At 37.9% G+C, this 19,632-nt stretch overlaps 4 protein-coding genes across 8 annotated transcripts in view; 1 reads left to right on the top strand and 3 right to left on the bottom strand.

Annotated features, from left to right (window-relative positions):
- Positions 1-620: 620 nt before the first annotated feature.
- Positions 621-5,077, bottom strand: LOC146725285 (protein white-like). 2 transcript variants are annotated; one of them, XM_085485824.1, is made up of 11 exons: positions 5,020-5,077; positions 4,791-4,926; positions 3,964-4,201; positions 3,011-3,321; positions 2,525-2,723; positions 2,325-2,463; positions 1,908-2,235; positions 1,680-1,811; positions 1,355-1,583; positions 1,158-1,263; positions 621-1,083 (listed from the first exon to the last, which is right to left on the bottom strand). In XM_085485824.1, exons 2-11 carry the CDS (start codon positions 4,884-4,886, stop codon positions 810-812), a joined length of 2,052 nt encoding a protein of 683 aa, XP_085341950.1. In that variant the 5' UTR covers positions 4,887-4,926; positions 5,020-5,077; the 3' UTR covers positions 621-809. The 2 variants fall into 2 exon arrangements, with proteins under 2 accessions (XP_085341950.1, XP_085341918.1); XM_085485792.1 differs by lacking the exon at positions 5,020-5,077 and having other exon boundaries at positions 4,791-4,983.
- Positions 5,056-12,560, bottom strand: Pi3K92E (phosphatidylinositol 3-kinase 92E). The gene is made up of 10 exons (XM_029313893.2): positions 11,772-12,560; positions 10,542-11,000; positions 10,021-10,458; positions 9,494-9,924; positions 9,122-9,412; positions 8,774-9,052; positions 8,420-8,689; positions 8,028-8,342; positions 7,485-7,947; positions 5,056-7,410 (listed from the first exon to the last, which is right to left on the bottom strand). The coding sequence occupies exons 1-10, from the start codon at positions 11,934-11,936 to the stop codon at positions 7,279-7,281; spliced, it is 3,243 nt and encodes a 1,080-aa protein (XP_029169726.1). The 5' UTR covers positions 11,937-12,560; the 3' UTR covers positions 5,056-7,278.
- Positions 12,561-13,005: 445 nt separating this feature from the next.
- Positions 13,006-17,599, top strand: LOC114939583 (SID1 transmembrane family member 1). Its single transcript, XM_029313932.2, has 10 exons — positions 13,006-13,389; positions 13,561-13,733; positions 13,808-14,103; positions 14,189-14,339; positions 14,446-14,529; positions 14,627-14,938; positions 15,099-15,642; positions 15,741-16,009; positions 16,090-16,299; positions 16,385-17,599. The coding sequence occupies exons 1-10, from the start codon at positions 13,371-13,373 to the stop codon at positions 16,670-16,672; spliced, it is 2,346 nt and encodes a 781-aa protein (XP_029169765.1). The 5' UTR covers positions 13,006-13,370; the 3' UTR covers positions 16,673-17,599.
- Positions 15,915-19,632, bottom strand: part of ACC (acetyl-CoA carboxylase) — a 17,800-nt gene continuing 14,082 nt past the window's right edge. For all 4 annotated transcript variants that reach the window (XM_029313836.2, XM_029313834.2, XM_085485273.1 and 1 more), the window contains 3 exons: positions 19,292-19,571; positions 18,943-19,223; positions 15,915-18,863 (listed from right to left, as the gene is read on the bottom strand). In XM_029313836.2, coding sequence (XP_029169669.1) covers positions 18,252-18,863; positions 18,943-19,223; positions 19,292-19,571 — 1,173 coding nt within the window. In that variant the 3' untranslated portion in view covers positions 15,915-18,251. The remainder of the gene's footprint in view (positions 18,864-18,942; positions 19,224-19,291; positions 19,572-19,632) is intronic.

The raw sequence follows: 19,632 nt of genomic DNA, 5'->3' as shown, positions 1-19,632 counted from the left end.
ACCCTACACACGGCCGATCCGCTACTGGAATTGTCACGCGTTGCATTTTCAATGATCGGCGAACTTATAGCTGAAAGAGAGACAACAACGATATTTTCTTTTGCGTATCGCGTTGCCTATTTCCAGCCGAATGACAATCCCGTAATCTCGGCGTGATCTGCAGGCCGCAAACAATATCAATGAATGTAGATCCTGATTTTTTTTCCTAAGAGACGCGCTCTCTCGAAGGCCTCCCAAGACTTCTTTCTTACGCCCTAAATATCTCTCTCGTACGTGCGGTCGCACGGTATGCATCGCAACCGGTTCGTAATAGTATCTAGCACGAGTGAAAAAGAACGGTCAACCCCGATACAGGAAACGCCAACATATAGATATGGTAGCTGCAAGTTGGGGGAGGTGCGTTTCTTCCAGTCCCCTATTACGTCACCTTTTTGCGGTCGGCGTGTGTCAACATCGATAGCCCCAACGAGACTCGTAAATTGTATATATCTAATAATCTTCGGTATTTCTAAATTTTAAAAAATTACGATCTTCGCGCGCGCGTAACTTGTTCTCCGTTTTTATATATTTTTTTATTTCAAATATTTTCTAACAATGGAAGGATGCGATACGCATTCAAATTTTATTAAAATTATTTATTATAGAAGTATGTCGCAACAAGAGCGAAGATTGTCCGTTCCTTACAGATCGTGTTCTTGTTCGTAAGACGACGACGACGACGACGACGATGATGATGATGATGATGATGATGATGATGATGATGATGATGATGATGATGATGATGATGATGATGATGATGATGATGATGATTACTTTGAACGGCGAGTTTTCGACAATAGAGCGAGAAACGCCAGAAGACGAAACGCTGCGATAAGCGCGAGCAAGCAGAGAATGTCCATCGGGAAGTCCTCCTCTTTGAAATTGTAAATCTGGAGAACGCTGCGTCCTGACTTCGGACACGTGACGTTGCTTGTGGCGCAGGCTATAGAGTCGATCTCTGACCACTGGTTGACCAAAAGAGCCTCGTTGCCGTAACGGAACCAGGACAGATACGAAAACCAGACAAAATATGACGGCACGGACCTATCGCACGAATATTGTCAATCAGTTTTTGAGTATTAGTGTCATATTAATGTTAAAAATTATACGATACTCACGCCGTGTTTAGAAAGAAGCCGCCAAACAGCAGGAAGGGTATTATCACCGGAGGACCAACGGAGAGAGCCGTAGTCACGCTGTTGCTGATACAGGATATCAAATAGCCTGCAAATGGAATAAAAAGAGGAATTGAATAGAAGGATAAATATAAATATAATTATATTATTGTTGATGAACTGGTTTCTTGGATGATTACCGAACGAGGTGGACACGTTGGCTACGAGAACCAACACGGCGGCGGTGACAAAGAAATGCCTCACGTCGGGATAGAGGCCAATCATGGGATAAACGATGATGGTGAATATCAGCGGTACCGCTAGAAATATCGGCGCTTCCGCCAAAGTCTTGCAGATAAAGTAGACGTCGGTGCGATACATGCCGTTTTTGTGCTCGCGGAGAAATATCGGTAATTCGGCGCAAAATACCTGCATATGGATAGAAATGTTCGGAGCTTACTCGAATTTTCTTCAGCATTTCCTCCGATAAGACTCAAAATAAAAAATTGCAAAAAACTGCCTCACGTTAATGACGGCGAAAACGTTCTGGAAAGTCATGCAGCTGAGGAAGATGAACAGAGCCCCGTTGATGTTCATCACGCCGTCCAGATCGATTCGCTGGCCAAAGTAAGTGACGCCGATCAACAGCGAGATCATCTGCGACAGAAAATTCAAGTTCATTCTTTTTACATCATGTAATTTAGCCTTTTTTTACCGCAAATATTTGTATCTCTATAAGAGAGAAAAACGTACGACAGTCTGTAGGAGGCGAACTTTGATGAGGATCGGTTCCTTGATCACCGACAGCCAGGATCGCCACAGAACGGCGCGAAACTGTTCGCACCAGCTGGCCTTGTAAGGCGACCGATTGGAATCCTTAGAATACTTGAGAGAACTCTCAATTTCGCCATGAATTGTTTCTGCCTCCATGACGATCTTTCTGCCGTATTCGCTGCCCCGGAAGCTGTCGCACGTCGTTTTGATCGCGTGTCTACAGGCCAACTCGCGTCCCGGTACCACGGCCAATAATTGCACGAAGTAATCGGCAGGGTTGTAATTGCTGGGACAGGCTACACCGAGTCTGGGAGAGATTATATTATACATCACCGGCTTTCATTTTTTTAAATATGCGGATCTAATACAGTTTATTGTTTCATTGGCTGAGCTTACGTCTTGAAAAAGGAACAAGCTTGCGCGGTTGTACCCATGAAGGCGACTCTTCCTTCGGCCATCAGCAGAATTTTGTCAAATAGAATGAATAGCTCCGATGAAGGTTGATGTAAAGTGGCGACGATCGTTTTACCACTTGCTATAAGAATTTGTTTATTATACCTTTATATTTTAAGATGATTTATTTGCAGCTTACTCACCCGCCAACGTCTTCAAGATGGAAACAACCTGATGAGCCATGAAGGAATCCAAACCGGATGTGGGTTCGTCGCAGAACATCAGTGGCGGATCGGTCAGTACCTCGGAAGCGAAAGATAATCTCTTCATTTCGCCGCCCGAAAGACCCTTCACTTTACCGGGTATCCCTATCGTGGTGTTTCGGCATTTCGAAAGGGCGAGCTGCTCATGAAAGAGACACTGAATTAATGGTACATATATATTTCACACAAGTATTGCCTTATAAGTTACCTTACAATAAAATTAATTTTTTATACATTTTAAATGCAATACAATATTAGAGAGAGATATATATTTTACTATATAGTATGGCATAAAACAGTACATTTTAAATAAATTTTTAATATATAAAATGCATCATCATCGATGGAAAAGAATATATTAATAAAAGTATCTTGAGTATTCTTCTCGCTCATTTGCATCTACTTTTAACACGATTAACGCATTACCTCGTCGATGACCTCATTGACCCGCTTGATCCTCTGTTGACGAGGTATGTGCCGATCCATTCGCACTGTCGCCTGAAACATTAGGTGCTCCGTGACCGTCAACGTGCCGAGGAACAGATCATCCTGCTGCACGTAAGCCATCCTCGAGGTGAGTACATCCGGTGATATTCTTTGGCCGTTGGCGGCCATCGAACCGGACGTGGACACCCCACGTGTTGTACGAAATGTCAGTGCGTTTAATAAGGTCGTCTTGCCTGCACCTGACGCGCCCATGATTATGAGCAATTCGCCAGGATGGGCCACTCCGCACACTAAAAAGGATGCAGATTAATTTTCCGAAATACAGTAGAAGCTCTGTGAATACACACGCGTATTCCGCAAATCTAAAACAGTTTATATATAATCATAAATAAATATATATATAATTATATATATGAAATTTTTACATATATATTTTTTCTCTCTCTTATATAGGAAAAATTTGAATAAAAATAAAAAAATAAATTATGCGATTAAATTATGTAATTTTATATATGATTATATAATCTAATTCTAATTCTAATCTATATATACAAAATTTATAATTTTATACATCATGAATAAGAAAGATACATAAAAGAAGAATACATAAAAATAATTAGAACAATTTTTGCATTGTTTAAAAAAACTGAATGCGATTAAATTACATATAATATTCTGTGTATATTTTATATATAATATTATTGTAAAATATTTAATTACAAAATTAATTTTTTTTAAACAATGTAAAAATTATTCTTATAATTATTTTCTTTTATAAACAGAAACAGTATATACATATAAAAAAAAAAAGAATATATAAATAATTATATTTTATATTTATATATGATTACATGTATCTTTTTCTCAGAAAATTGTCGCGATAATATCGAAAGAAAATGCAATTATTCTTTTTGTTTCTAGCTTCTTTTTACCATCCTTTAATATATGCTTCTGTGCGATGAACTTTCGAGGCCTGCAGATTAATTTATCCCAGATCCTATTGTTTTTCGTACTGTAATAAACATTAACGTCGCTCCACGTGTACGTGATTCTGTTGCTGAAGATTTCGCTGTTGTTGAAATTCACGCCTGTCGGCGCCCTCGAAATCGTTTTCAGACTAAAAGAGTTCTCGGGGCTTCCGTCATACAATCCATTTCTTTCGTTCGCTTCCTACAACAATAGAGCTTCTATTTTTTTTTTATATATTTTAGTGTAAATAACGCATTGTAAAAAATGTATTATTTCGCTAATAATTTTTCTTAAATTACAAAGTATTTTTTAAAAATTCTTTCGCCAAATATTCAAACTTTTTCCTTAATATAATGATTTACGATTATTTTTTTACAATATAACTTGTCAAAGTTTAATCATTATGATTAATCGAAAATATTTAAACTGCCTCGATAATATATCTGTTAGAGATAAAGATTGATTTTATACAAAAATCGGATGATATAAAATTACGATAAAAAAATTGACATTTATTGATTCTGCTCGAATTACAGCTTCGCTCACGCAATTGAATTCTCGCTAGAATTGGAAATGGAACGAAGCCATATTAGATATGAATGACTGAGGTTTAAAAGCCATATTACGAAATGCATATATATGAGAATAAGATAAAAGATAAGAATACAGAAAATGCGTGATAAAAAAGATCTGACTGAAAATAATTTGGATTTAATCCACTTGTTATTGTTGAATTTGTAAAATAAGACTTAAAATAATCTGGTCGAATTTTGCTTATTCTTTCACTTACAAAGGAAATTGTATGATAAGTGACCCTTTGGCTTTTTCCGGCGGAAGTCGTCGGTGTGGTGGATATCAACGGTTCCGTTTCCTCGGTAGCTGTCATTTTCCTTGATGACTTTTCTTCTTCTTTTCGCAGACGCAGACTGCCAAGTATCAATTAAAAGAAAAATATAACAGTCTCTAATGTTAATTACAAATAATATAATGTTTATATAATCGCGTGATATAATTTGTACCGACGAATTCTCGCAAGAATTGAAGGAACGCAACGGTTTCGAAAAATTCGGGTTTTTATTTACAAGACAGACATCGACCAATACAGATCTCTCTCTCTCTCTCTCTCTCTCTATGTGCACGTTGTACAAAAAATTACAATATTCCAATATCGTTGCGATACGATGAAAGAAGAAAAAAAAAGTAAAAAGAAAATTGCGAGAGCGACGAAAATCGCGCACGAGACAGTACAGTGTCACGCTTTTAAAGGAACGAAAGAGAGAGAACCCGGCTTCTCTTCCTCGCGGTATCGCGGATGCGTGTATACACATCACCTGCGTGTCTACGAAGATATATACGAGGAACGCCCCTCTCCGTCAGTTCGCAGTCGTGTGCACGGTATCACCCTATCTCTCCTATATACATACAGAGTCCCCAGTTGGACTTTTATATTTTTTTCTTTTTTTTTTTTACAAAATCCGTTCGGCGAAGATTAAGATATCGAAAATCAAAAATTCGGTCGAGGGATTTCGAGAGATGTACACACGTACATGTATTATCTATCGCTCCTATATGTATAATATTATGCGTGTTTATATATAGATGAGGAGTTACTCTCTCTGTAAACAATTTCAATGTAATGCACTAGTTAAGAGGATGATGATGATTATGATGATGATATGGATATATGCGACATTGTGTGACGCAGTCTGCAACATTATTTATTTTTTTTTCTCTTTCCTAGAGTGTATTAGAGATCATTATCTTATCTTACATTATGTGTATGTGTGTGTATATATGTATTGTGTGTGAGAAGAACGCGGTACGGTCGTGTCGTCGTTTTTAGAGCCGTTTTTTTTATTTTTTATTTTTTTAAGAAAGCGTAGCGGTCTATTACGTAGGACAGCGCTGAAGTATGAATGTGGCCCTACTGATTCAACTATATCGCTATAATATGTGGATTGCAGTATATTTATCAAAATATATATATTTATATATGTATCTCTTGTAGTGTGTGTGATTTCGCGTTATTTTCATATATCTATATATGTATGCATCTCAAACACGATATCGCACGCGTGATATAATTAGGAAAGATTTCACTTGTCATCGGCATGAAACTATCATTTCTTTTTGCTCTCGGAATAAGAAATAAATGTAAGACGTGACAAAAGAATATTTTCAGTCGGCAGTGACGCACCTACGCAAATCAGCAGTTAATTTCGCGCAATCGAGATACTCAAAGGAAATACTGGATTATCCCAGAATAAGGATCGCTCGTGGTAGATCACGATCTTTCTTTTTTTCTTCATCGGTGCTGCTTCGTCGTGTCACAGTTTTGCAAAATAGATATTGCTTTGGGTTATCACACTGTCATTGCCAATGGATGATGCGAGAAAGACCGCATCGTCCATTATCGAAACGATCGCCAAGTTTCTTTTTGAATTACAAAAAACATTGCGATGCGTTGTTGCATTCTTCCGTATCACGTTTGACAAATAATAAAGATCTTCAGTTCGCTATATAGTTTTTGTATAGTCAAAAATCTAGTGAAAAGATCTTGACGTTGACGGAGAGAATGTAAGACTTTAACGGTTTATTTCGTGTTGCAAGCGAAATAAATTCACGTATGTCAATCTCACAGACATACTTGGCGTATCGCGAATAAATATTTTGAGAATAAACCCCCCCTCCCTCTTAGTTTTACGAAAGAAAACCAGTTTCTTATTTTACACGATTTAAGATCACTCGACGGAATTTCAAACTTAATCTAAACCTTAGCTGAGCGAAACTTAAAAATCCTGTTCAGTGATATGTACCGTACGTCCGTCGTTGAAGAATGTATTACTATACCGAACGTAGGCACCGACTGCTCGTGCTGCGTAGGGTAATAAGACTCCGAAAAAAAAGTACGAGCCTAACGTATCTTCGAGTCTCGAGAGATAATTTTACTAAATCAACTCTCTCTCTCGGATAAATATGACATCCGCTGACGCCAGCAGCAGCAGCAGCAATGATTTTATACAGTCTTAAGTGTATACTGGTCGCGGTCGCCAAAAATTGTCTAATCTTAACGACAGTGTCGGAGTTACGGAAACGAAGATAGTCTTTACTCTAGTCCACAGGTGTCCCAAACAAGCAGTCGATCGCGACATGCTCAAATATGTCAGAGCGTTCACCTTAACATTGATAACGCACACGCTGTTCGATGATGTGTTTGTGACTTGCATTTTCAAGTGCTTTCAAGACTCATTGGCGCAAAATACGATTGTCGTCGCCGTTCACGTAGTCTTATTATTCTTGGACATATTATGCGATGCCCAATTCAATGACGTTTTCCACGAATTGCAGAGGGCCTCGTCGAATTTGCCTCTAAAATGCTTTTGCGCTTCATTTTCGGACATTTCTAGGACCTGAAAAGATATATAAACGTCTTTATTAGTTTTAATATATTAATGGTTGTATCTTGCATAGAGATTATACGTACCAAGGTGTCTCTAAGATAATTCAGATCTTTCTCCGATGAGAGTTCAGGCAGTCCGGTAGATATCATCATAGCGAATAGGGACAATATAAGTCCCCCGTGTTGACGCAAAACCAAAAAGGCTTGCTCACAGTAGCTCTGAAATCTTTGAAACTCGGCGGCGTGACCCTTCTTCGTTTGGCCCTTATTTATAACGTGTACAAAGTCGTTGGTAAGAACAAAGGGTACACGTTCGCGTCTGAATCCAAACTTCTCCTTAAAGTGGCCCAAGATATGACCGAAATCGACGTGAAACAATTGTCCAGTCTTCTTAACCATTATATTGTCAGAATGTCTGTCGGCTATTCCGAGAACGTAGGTCGCGACGCAGTAACCCGCACAACTCAAGGTAAATTCCTCGATCGCTTTGTTTAATGCCGTTTCCGTATGATTATGGTCTTTTAGCCAAGCTAGTAAAGAACCTCTCCTACAAAAAAAGAAAGTTGATAAAAAATTTCGTCTTTTGAATTATATTTTCGATATCGCGCATGTGTTAGGAGTATATACCTGAAGGCCGCTGTCGCAGAGAACGTGCCCTTCTCCTTCTGGATGTTCGCGATCGTTTCTGCATTCAATACTACCTCTATCATCCCGACTCTATTCTCCGTAGATATACAACCGTATGGATTCATGCGCAAGTCTAAGCCCTCCTTCTTCCAGAGTTTATCCATAATACGTAGCATTTGGAGTGTCAGCATATCTTGCCTCAAGTCATCTCCGTGTTTGAGGATTAAGTAGATATCTTCGCCGAAAGGATCGCTATTTTCGAAAACTAGCCACAGCGGTCGCATCTTGCTGTCCATTACTCGACACTTTTCGAGTCTAGGACGAAAAGAGAAAAGCGATCGATATTAGAAGGAGTTTAAAATAATATTTCATAAATTTGAAAAACAACTCACTTGATGCGATTCCACCTGAAACTCGGGTCGAGAGGATTGAGGACGTTGGATATCGCCTCTTGACAGTGCGGTTCCTGGATAAAATCTTGAAACCCTTGGAGAGCAGCTTTACGATCCTTTTTCAGCTTCACTTGTTCCGAGACACTCCTCAATTTATCCAAACATGTGACCTGCCTGAATAGCGATCGCATATGCTGTTGACTTCCTCTGCAGTACGCTTCCAATATGAGACCGAAACGAACTGACACGGAGCCGACTTGCATTTCTGACCTATTTTTCATAAATCGAGTAAATGAGAGAGGAGACTGTATGTAATAGATAATTTAAGATAATGCGTATGAAACTGCAATCAACCTTAAATGCCAAAATAAGAAGTGTCCTATCCTTTGATTGTTAAGTGCCCGTTTCAAGAGAAACTCCGTCAAAGGACACGCCAGATAATTTTCATGTTTCAAGGCCTGAGCGAGTTGCAGCAGGTAAAGACTGAGATCATCGTCGGTGACGTCCTTTAAACAACGAACCGCAAAATTTCGAACATTTTGATCGGCATAAGCATAATCTAATAATTCCAAAGCCTTTTCCGTTGGCAATTTTGGCCATTGTTGTATAAGTGCCGTAGCCTCCGCGACTTCTCTGCAAGTATTCACAAGTTTTGATTTATTTATACGTCGCTTTCCCATTATAAGCAAATCAATCTCTTACCTATGATCGTTCCATTCTACGCATTGTAATAGTTTAGCTAAAAGCGTCGGAATTTCACGAAGACAATGATGCCTCAACGTCCACATTGTCTTCTTTTCTTGCTCGTGTAATTCGTGCAACGGATCCCGGTCAGTTAATAATCTCAATTGATCCAATTGTTGACTAACATCGGATTCCTGATTTAGTTCGTCTTTAGTCGTGCGTTCGTTTGTTGATTGTTCCCGCAACGTTTGGGCATATTCGACCATTTTCTCCGGTGTAGGATAAAGAACACATTGATCTTTTCCATAACTAAAACAGTAAACGAATAAAATATAACATAACACAAATTATTATATATCACATTTTGTAAATTACAAAACATATAGTTACTTTGGAAACGTTAACATAAGAGCGGCTGCTCTGTCTATATGAGGATTCGAGACCACTGTCCCGAGAGGATGAAGTAAATCGTCATTTTGTATATCTTCCGCATAAGTCCACGTATACAATGTCATAGCCCCGGTTTTCAACTGGGATTTAAAATCATATATAGTTGTATTCGCCCAACATAAAGGATTTATAAAGAACTCCTGCTTCGAATCCCTGACCAGTTTTCTACTCTTTAATCCCTTTGCAGTCTTGCTGATTTCATACAATACAAAACATAGCCGTGCCATTCGCGGTATATCTCTGACTTTGATGTCGAATTTGAGAGTCTCTTCCCATTCGCAACTACCATCGGGATTTACAATAATTTCTTTGGTTTTCTGACTTTCACAGAGAGATTTTCCACCGTGAAAAAGGCCAGCTTGTAGTCCAATCTATGCGCAAAAATAAGAAGAATCGGAATTACACAAGAGCTCTTCTTCGAATAACTCTATTTTTCCAAAAATATTTCCAAAGAGATAATAACATACCTCTACAGTACGATGAGCGGCGTCGCAATTAAGTCGAGAAATTCCATTGACGGTAAAAACGAAAGGTTCTTCGAGTTTCCACGCCGAAATGTGCTTGCCCTTCTTGCGCAATGTTAATGTGGAAGACGACGGTTTTGTACGCTGCAAGGTGTCCACTTCCGGATTGTCAAAGGCGTTATCTTGGTCCACAGGTACGCTCTGTTTGCTGAGCGTAACCAACGTAGGTGTGATGTCTTTCGCTAGGCAATCTTGAATATAGCTAAATTGTATGAGCGGCGTTTTGTCGCCGATCAAATATTCCTCCTGTCCGCAAATCTTAAGCGTAAAGTCGTTCGGTTGTTCACCCCGAGTATTAAGAGTGTTCGCTCTTTTGTTCAAGATTATCTCGAGTAATTCAGGCGGCGTAATGCTATGTGGTACTTGAAAGGTAAACGCTGTCTGTAAATAATATGATTTATTAATTTTTCAGTGAGAATTTGTTGGGAAAAGGCGACGAAAAAAATGTGGAAATATTTTCTTACTTCTGAGTTTTCGAATTTAGTGACCAAAACGATATTTCCGTCCTTCAAACGACTCTCGATATTCTTAGGTATAGTCGGCACTGGCGCTATCTTCGATGGAAACTGATAATGCACCTTTTCCGTCCAACTTCTCTTTTGTCTACTTAAAGCCACATCGTCCCCCAAAAGACGCATTTTCCATCTGAAGTCATTTACCTCGGAATTTTTTAGGGCGGCGAACTCGTGCAGACCTTTGCCGATTAAGAGACCGATTTGCGAATCTAAATTCCTATCGCTTTTTATACCTTCGCGTTCTATAACTTTTAACACCGAACAAAACGGCTTTATATCACAGAGACGTCTCGTTTCATCGCGCAATTCTTCTACCTCTGCATTTGAGTTGATGCACGAAAATACATACGATGGTGCATCTTTCAACGTTCCATGTAGAGGGTACTTGCTAGCCTCGTCCCACAGATCCTGTTAAACATTAATTATGTAAGTTTCATATGTTTAGCTTTTAATTTGTACAATATTGCATGTACATTAAATACACATGTACTTGCATACTTGTTCATCAGTTGCAACATGTATATATTTTTGTATATGACATTAATATAGACTCGCATTAATAATAACAAATGTCCATGAAAATAAAATGCATCTCTATCATGACATTAAAATGACATTTAAATAATTTTAATCAAGTATATACATGTTTTGTTTCCAAGATGCAAGAATCTGATTGTACTTTTTATTTTCACATATACATTACACAAATTAGTCGATTCAAGTATGAGAATATGTAATCGTCAAAGAAGAAAAAACATTATAGCGCAATGACAGAGGAGATTGAAACAAGTGTAACAAACTGACAGATTGATTCGGAAGGAGATTCTGAGTGAAAAATATCAATGTTTAACTCAGAATAAGCCCCCAAATGCAATTTGTCAAAGTTTGTTCCACTCGTTTCTGAATCAGTCTTATTTTTTGCTTTCACATATACATTACTTAAATTAGTCGATTAAAGTATGAGAATATGTAATCGTCAAAGAAGAAAGAACATTACAGCGCAATGACAGAAGAGATCTATTACACAGAGTGATTTGAAACAAGTGTAATAAACTGACAGATTGATTTGGGAGGAGATTCTGAGTGAGAAATGTCAAAGCTTAACTCAGAATGAGCCCGCAAACACAGCTTGTCAAAGTTTGTTCCGCTGAATCAGCCCCTATATATATATGTGCTCACCTCCTTGATCTGATCCAAGGTAATATTGCGATTGATCTCAAACGGTATGACAACACCGTTTGGCATGAGGCACGTGAGTTCCACCACCGCGGGCTCCTGTGCATCCCCGGGCCTCTCCGCCCAAAAGTTGTATTTGTACGCGCTCGGGATCGCGCCGTGCACCATGATGAATGATTAGGGGGGAAAAAAAATTCGGGGAACTCTCTATTTATCAGGCACAAGAGTTAAACGCACGCACGTACGCGTGGTGGGCGAGCACACGTACATACGTCGATCCACTTTCACATCACGACACGCGCGAGACAACGGGAGAGCGTTAATCAAAAATAACTCCCGACCCGTCTGCGCCGTCTGACAAATCTCTCGTTCATCTTTCCCATTTGCGGTGGGAAAGCTGGTTCGCAAGTTAGTTTCGTAACATCGAAGAATTCGCGGTACGGTAGATATATATATATATTATATGTGTATGTGTATAATATATATATATGTATATATAAATCTATATCTATATTGCTATTTACTCCACTGAGTAGTGACACGCTGCGAAATATTCCGTGTCTCTTCAAGATAGAACGAGCAGGATCACCTCACATTAGCGACGTGACGAAGACGCATCGGAACAGCTTGTCCTTATTTTTTGATGTTTTCCAAACAGAAACGTAGTCTCCCACACGCGTGCCAGGATACAAATAACCATTATCGTCCACACGTAATAACAAAACACGGTTCCGCCATTATTATTATTCCGCGTTCAACCAGCAACGGCAGCAGCAGCACTGAACGAATTCCGTGTGAGACGCGCTTAAACGCGCAGATCTTTTGCGCATCCGCAGCTCGCGCTCTGATTGGCTGTCGGAAAAAAGACATTTCACGTGTATTCAGATAAGTTCAGACAAGACTTGTCCCATAAATAAATATATTTACAATTTCTTATATACATCGAAATTTATTAAAATTACTTATTTAATAACTTTTTATTTTATTCAAAATTTTAAAAAATTTATTTTTCTATATATTTAAAAATTTTTTTATTTATTCGTTTTTGTTTATTAAAATTTCAAGATTTATTAATTTTCTATATATGAACACAACACTACATATATTTATATTAAATATATATATATTTATTTTATTGAGCTCTCTTTTAGTACTATATTTTAGAAGTACTTTACCTTATAAAAGCGTCAATCAAAATAAATATGTAAGAGGAAGATTAGTCAATCAAACCCTACGTTTGTAACGTCGAATACATACAAGTGTTCGTTCTTTACAGCTGCACTTTCTGCACTAGTGTACGTATGTTCACGAACTGTCAGCGGTGAGATGATGCAGTCAGCTGCTGTGGTTGACAAACAAGCCGAAGCAAATTTGGTTTCCCCAACAGGACGGAAATCGATAGAGGAGCAAAATAAAGTTGTTGTATCTTTGGAGCATATCTCTCTTTTATATAAGATTACTTAATACATTTGACACACTATTGAAATGAGATAACCAAACATTTTAAAGCTGTCACGAATTAGGACATGCGTCATATAGCACAATAACGTAATTTTATGAAAGAAGAGAGAAAGGAGCTTTTTGCTCTCGATTTATGTCAAAATGGGAACAACAATCATTGGTAATTTTTCATAATATGTCTGATGATTTATCGTTCTTTCAATATATCGACAAATGTTACAACATTGAATGACATTGTACAAAGACATGCAAACGCGCTTTTCTACTAAATTAATTTTTTTTTTAAATTATTTTGCCTCTGGTTAAGAATTTTATTTTGTCTTCTTTCCAGCACATTCAATGGAGATGCGAAATGCCTTAGGATTGATTACTATATTGCTGCTTTTCAATGCTGCAGTTTCCTTCTCTCCGTCTCCAATTGTCACCCAGGCTAAATATGGACAAAGTTATCCAAACATTATAAATGCTTCTGTGGAATATGTATATTTGTATCCCGCTGCCAATGTAAGTCTCGGTGAAATAAATTAATTGCATAATTCTCTTATTTATTATTAAAACTAGACGATACATACTTTTAGATATCCCTGGAAACTGCAAGGATAAAGATAGAAAGCAACGCAACGCACAGTTTACCATTGATAGTAATAGTACGTCAAACAACAGGGATTTTATCTTGGCAAATACCCTTATTAGTCGAGAGCGCAGACAGTTCTGTAGTATATAATAAAACTAGTCGAACTTTATGCTCCACAAAGTACTATCGACATGCGCCAAAGGATGATGATGCATATGTTATTGTTGGTATATCTACAGCCAGCCACAAGAATATCTCATTTAATCTCAGTGTAGTGGAAGTGATGGATTTTTACTTAAGGTATATATTAAAATATTAGTTGAGAAACAATACAAAATAATTGTACTTTTGCCTGTAAATTTTCATAACGTTTCATTTTTTGCAGTTCAGGAAATAAGAGAGTAATAGAGATCTCTCCATCTGAGCCTATATTTTATGGTTACATATTCTCGAAACAGACAGATATTTCCTCTGTTATTGTTCGCGTGGAATCGGATAATGATATCTGTATGACTGTGTCTGTACAAAATACATCGGTGAGTCTTAATACTTTTAATACTTTACGTAATACTTTTTGAAAATAATAAAAATATTATACAAATTATATTTATAATATATAAATTCTGTTTTTTTCTCTTGCAGTGTCCAGTGTTTGATTTAGAACGAAACATTGAACTCTCTGGACATTGGCAGACTGTAAGCAGAAGAGGGGGTATTACAATACCGGTGAGTAATATGTAAGATTATATATAATAGTCTTTTATAAGCATATATTTTATATATATTTGCGACGTAATATAGAATTTTGGTATACTTGATGCAGAGAGAGACTTATCCATCAGGATTCTTCGTTGTGCTGGTCGTTAAAGCGGAAGATACTGATTGTAACGGAATATCCAGTAGAAATCCTCTGCGTACAAAAAACGTCACGTTGATTATAAATCCTACTATCACGAAACGAGATTATATCATTGCATCAGGATCAGCAGGAGCAATTGGATTGTGTTTTTGTATCTTTTATATAACGGCTGTGGTTGTATTCAATATAAGAAAGAATAGAGAATTTGTAGAACCGATAAACGAGCAAAATCAGGATATCAATGATCAGGTGCCGAGTCCCTCGATGCCTGGAGAGGTAAGTAATATCAAAGTAAAAAAGCAATAGATATATACTATATATTATTAATTTTATATATTTTTATACATCATATATATATATATATATATATATATATATATTATTTTATATATTTATACTAATTTTAAATGCATTTTTGATTGAAAATATTTTACAGGTCAGGCAATGGGACTCTGTGGAGGAAGATTCGTCTCTAGACGAGGACGACATAGATCTAATGGAGGATGCTCTCTCCGATAAGGATGTAATACGGACGAAGATCGTTCTCTCAGTTTGCGACCTCGCTCGCAAGGAACCGCGAATATTGCGACATAAATCTCGTTTGTATCTATATTATTTGGCAACCGTCGCGGTATTCTACACCCTGCCGGTTGTCCAATTAGCGATAACGTATCAGCGAGTGTTACACACGACCGGAAATCAAGATATGTGTTACTACAACTTTTTGTGCGCTCATCCACTGGGTCTGCTGTCTGATTTCAATCACGTTTTCTCGAATTTTGGATACTTTTTACTGGGCTTACTATTCATATTTCTAACTTACTCTCGAGAACACAACGAATCGAATACGGATATGACGAAGTGTTACGGTATACCGCAGCATTACGGTTTGTTTTATGCCATGGGCACGGCATTGATAATGGAAGGTATACTATCAGCGAGTTATCATGTGTGTCCTAGTCGTAGTAATTTTCAATTTGGTGAGTAACAACAGAAATACTATTTTCTTTCCATCTTATGTCGTTTCTTATCTGCCATATATCGTTAATCAATATCCTTATCTGTTTTTTTTTTACAGACACCAGTTTTATGTACGTAATCGCAGTGCTGTGCATGCTCAAGATCTATCAGAATCGTCACCCTGATATAAATGCCAGGGCACCAGTGACGTTTGGAATTCTGGCCCTTATAATATTCGTAGGATTAATCGGAGTCTTGAATGGCTCCACGTGTTTTTGGGTGATATTCAGCATTCTGCATTTACTCATATGTTTTATTCTGACTGTACAAATATATTACATGGGACGATGCAAATTCAACAGAGGTGTTTTTAACAGAGTAATACAGGTATATGCGACTTTCTTTCTTTCCTTAATATTTTGTAATCGCCGCGAGACATTCGCCGTTTGATTTCTGTCATTTTACAGACCTTCAAACACGACGCGCGCTGCGGTATATGGCATCTACTCCGACCGCTCTATCCGGCTAGGTTTATAATGCTCGTATTAGCGAATTTATGCAACGTCGGACTCGCGGTATTCGGGAATATGTATCACGAGAACAACTTCGCTACGTTTTTATTAGCTATACTAATGTCTAATTTAATTTTATACACCTTCTTTTACATAGTGATGAAGGTATGTACATTCTCTCTATTTCTATTGTTTTGAACTCTGTATAGGAAGTCAATTAGCATCTTTTAATGCCCGAAAATCTTTTCAGCTTTGCCATAGAGAACGGATTCTCCTCACGCCCGGGATTTACATTCTCTTATCCATGCTATTTTGGGGAGCAGCTATGTACTTCTTCGTGAATAAGACTATATCTTGGGCTCTTACCCCAGCCCAGTCCCGTTTGTATAATAGACCTTGCGAATTATTGAACTTTTTTGATTCTCATGACATCTGGCACTTTCTTTCGGCATTAGCAATGTTCTTTTCATTCATGGTATTGCTTACTTTAGACGACGATCTAATAGACGTACATCGCAGCCAAATACCAGTTTTTTGAGAATCTCTTTTGTATAGAGCTGTATATTTAGAATTATGTATATATATATAATTTTATAACTTGTTTTTACAAGGTTTGAATATATACAATGTATAGTTTACTCGGGCAATGTTACCAAAAATGTATAAAGCATATAAAAAACTCTTCTCTCTTTTGTGATAGAAACGCGCCATGATTATTGTCTGCACGAAAGGATTACGCACGCAGGTTTTGGAAGCAGAATGAGTGATATAAATGCATACAAAATTCTATAAGTTTTCCATTAAAATATCTAATAAACGAAAAAAATGAATTATTAAGAGCCAGATGCGATTGAGTAAAAAGAAAGCGCACATTTTTTTTCATTCTAATGAGAATCTCCATAAATTTTAATTAGATTCTCAAAAAACTGATTCTTAATAGCCCATTTTTTTAGTTAAATATTCAAAAGAATCTTCGGTTTTAAAACATAATAAGTAAAATCGAAATTCTTCGATGGCGCCTTTTTTTTAGGAGATACGATCAGAGTTTTAAAATATAATTATATATAAAATATGCACACACACATATACACCTTTCGCGTAAAATGTGAAAAGAAAATAAACATTAATATAATATATACGCGAATTGTGTTTTTGTTGCATATATCATAAAATAATGTTACATAAGGATATTGTTTGTAATATTTTGTAATGTTACAATCGCATTTCCTTCGAGAAATGTGTGCGTATGTGTGTGTAATTAAACACAGAATCATGTATTTTTTAGTAACGCATGTTCTTCCAGATACAATGTGTAGAATATCAAATTAAGGAAAGTAGTGTCTTATCATCAAAGCGTTATAATCAAGGAATTGAAAGTTGAAAGATGTGTGTTAAGATTCCATATGCTATAATGTCGTTATAAATATAATACCGTTATTAATAAATTATAAGATATGTGATTGTATGAACTTTTTAATAACTTATTTTATTATACAAATTTATATTTTTTTTCCAGATTTGTATATCCTAATTTATAAAAGTTTAATAGTCATGACAAAGAGATGCAACTGAAGGAACATGCGATATTTTCAGTATCTCGAATCTCATTACGATGTAAGTATAATCTATAAATATGGTATAGATACCATCACCACGGTCACATGAATGGCAGTGACGCGCTTTTATTCCTCTATTTAATAAAATATTTATTTTCAAGAATATATGTATTTCGAGCATTTTCGATATATCGGAAACTACGATAAAAATCGTTCAACAAACTATCTAATTCATAAAAGCGCGATATATTTTTTTAGTAATTTAAAAATTTCTAAATTGAAAGAGTGCAGCCCTCACCAAGGGTTTAACCGTTGAGATTCTTCGACCTTCAGAAACGAAGTCGAAATTTAAAAAGCCTTTGAAACACGCTATCTATTTGAAACATTTTCTACTTGATTATCAATAATTGATTAATCATCCTTGACAACAAAGAATATCTGTGAAAACCGATACAAATAATTACGTTATGTCTTTGATGATGAATTGTACTATCGACGAGCATTTAACAAGCTGGAATGAATGAGGTTCGCGTGGCAAGTGTGCTTACACGCAAAATACACTCAGGACGAGACGTCCGTGTCTTGGTGCTCCTGCCCCGTCTCTCTTGTCTCCATCTGCGACAAAGTTCTCTGCAACTCTGCTCGTTCGGCCGGTTGCAATCTGTGCGCAATTTCCAGGACAGCGTCCAGTTTAATCTCCGGACAGATGTCCAGAGCCTCCTTGATGCGCGTCACCACCGCGTCTCTCTTCACGCACGTAATGTTACGCGACACGACACTATCGTCCGTTCTACGTTGAGCCTCCAACCAGCAGGTCGCGGCCTCGTCCTGATCCCACAAGTACGATTCCGTCGTTCCCTTGTCCTCGATGAACCAGCGTCGCAACATCGCTCCCACCTGCCTGACATCGAGATTCGGCTGCGTCGACAAGATCTCGTTTTTAATCTCCTCCTCCAGAAGCCTGCGTCGCAATCGCCAGTAAAACAACCCTCGCGCTTTCTTCCACGGTATTATCTCCTGAATCGTATTCTTCTCGAACATCCTCTCCGGCGTGTCGTGCAGGTCGGCGAAATAAATGGCGACCTGACGGTACATTGGCTCTAGAAGCTTCTCGCGTTTACGAATCTGTGCCTCGAGCTCCAGTCGGTCTTCTGTTGCGGTCGACAATTTCTCCTAAAAAGATACACGAGTTGGACTTAAAATTGTAAAAGGATGTTAGTGATGAATTAAGTAATTTAAAATTAGGTCTTACCTTTAGCTTGACTATTACAGGATCGACTCTATGCATAGTTTTCACAATGTCCTTGTTTCGAAATTTAATCTCTACAATCGCATCGGCTTCCAAGACGCCACCTCTGCTAGTGTTGTCCGCGAACATCTCCATGAAACGAGGATTTATCGTAGGATCCACGACGGCCCAAGCACCACCTCTGAGCTCTCCATTCGGCGGAATATAAACGAATATCGGCTTAGTATATTGCCTTAACCCATCGACGATGTATGCACCAAACTTGACAATTTGTTCGTACATGTCTAAAAAAAGAGAGAAAATCATGAAATGAGACTATGCGAATTAAGCGAAGGACGCTCCAAGGACTTACCCTTCATGCCTCCAGAGAAGCCTCTCCAATTAGCAAAGATGAAGAGCGGCAACTCCTCCCTTCCGAAATCCTGAATAGCCTGCGCAGTCTTGTACGCGCTGTCCGGGAACCAAACCTGTCCAGCTTGAGACAAGGTCTTAGCTTCGGAATCTAGGTTGGCAGGATCGGCGGGTAAATGCAGCTCGACTGTCCTGGTCTCGACAGCAATCACTCCGCAAGGTATACCACCGAGTCTGGCCCGTCCGGTCACCACCGTTTGCGCCCACGGCCTCATTATTTCCTACTCGTAGAAGACATGAGCCGGTTAATGAAGATTTGCTGAACGAAAAATGCAAAAAAAT

This window comes from Nylanderia fulva, unplaced genomic scaffold, assembly GCF_048542155.1.
Source record: "Nylanderia fulva isolate GAGA-0341 unplaced genomic scaffold, ASM4854215v1 Scaffold1, whole genome shotgun sequence".
NCBI lineage: Eukaryota > Metazoa > Arthropoda > Insecta > Hymenoptera > Formicidae > Nylanderia > Nylanderia fulva.
This window is presented reverse-complemented; position numbering and strand designations above follow the sequence as displayed.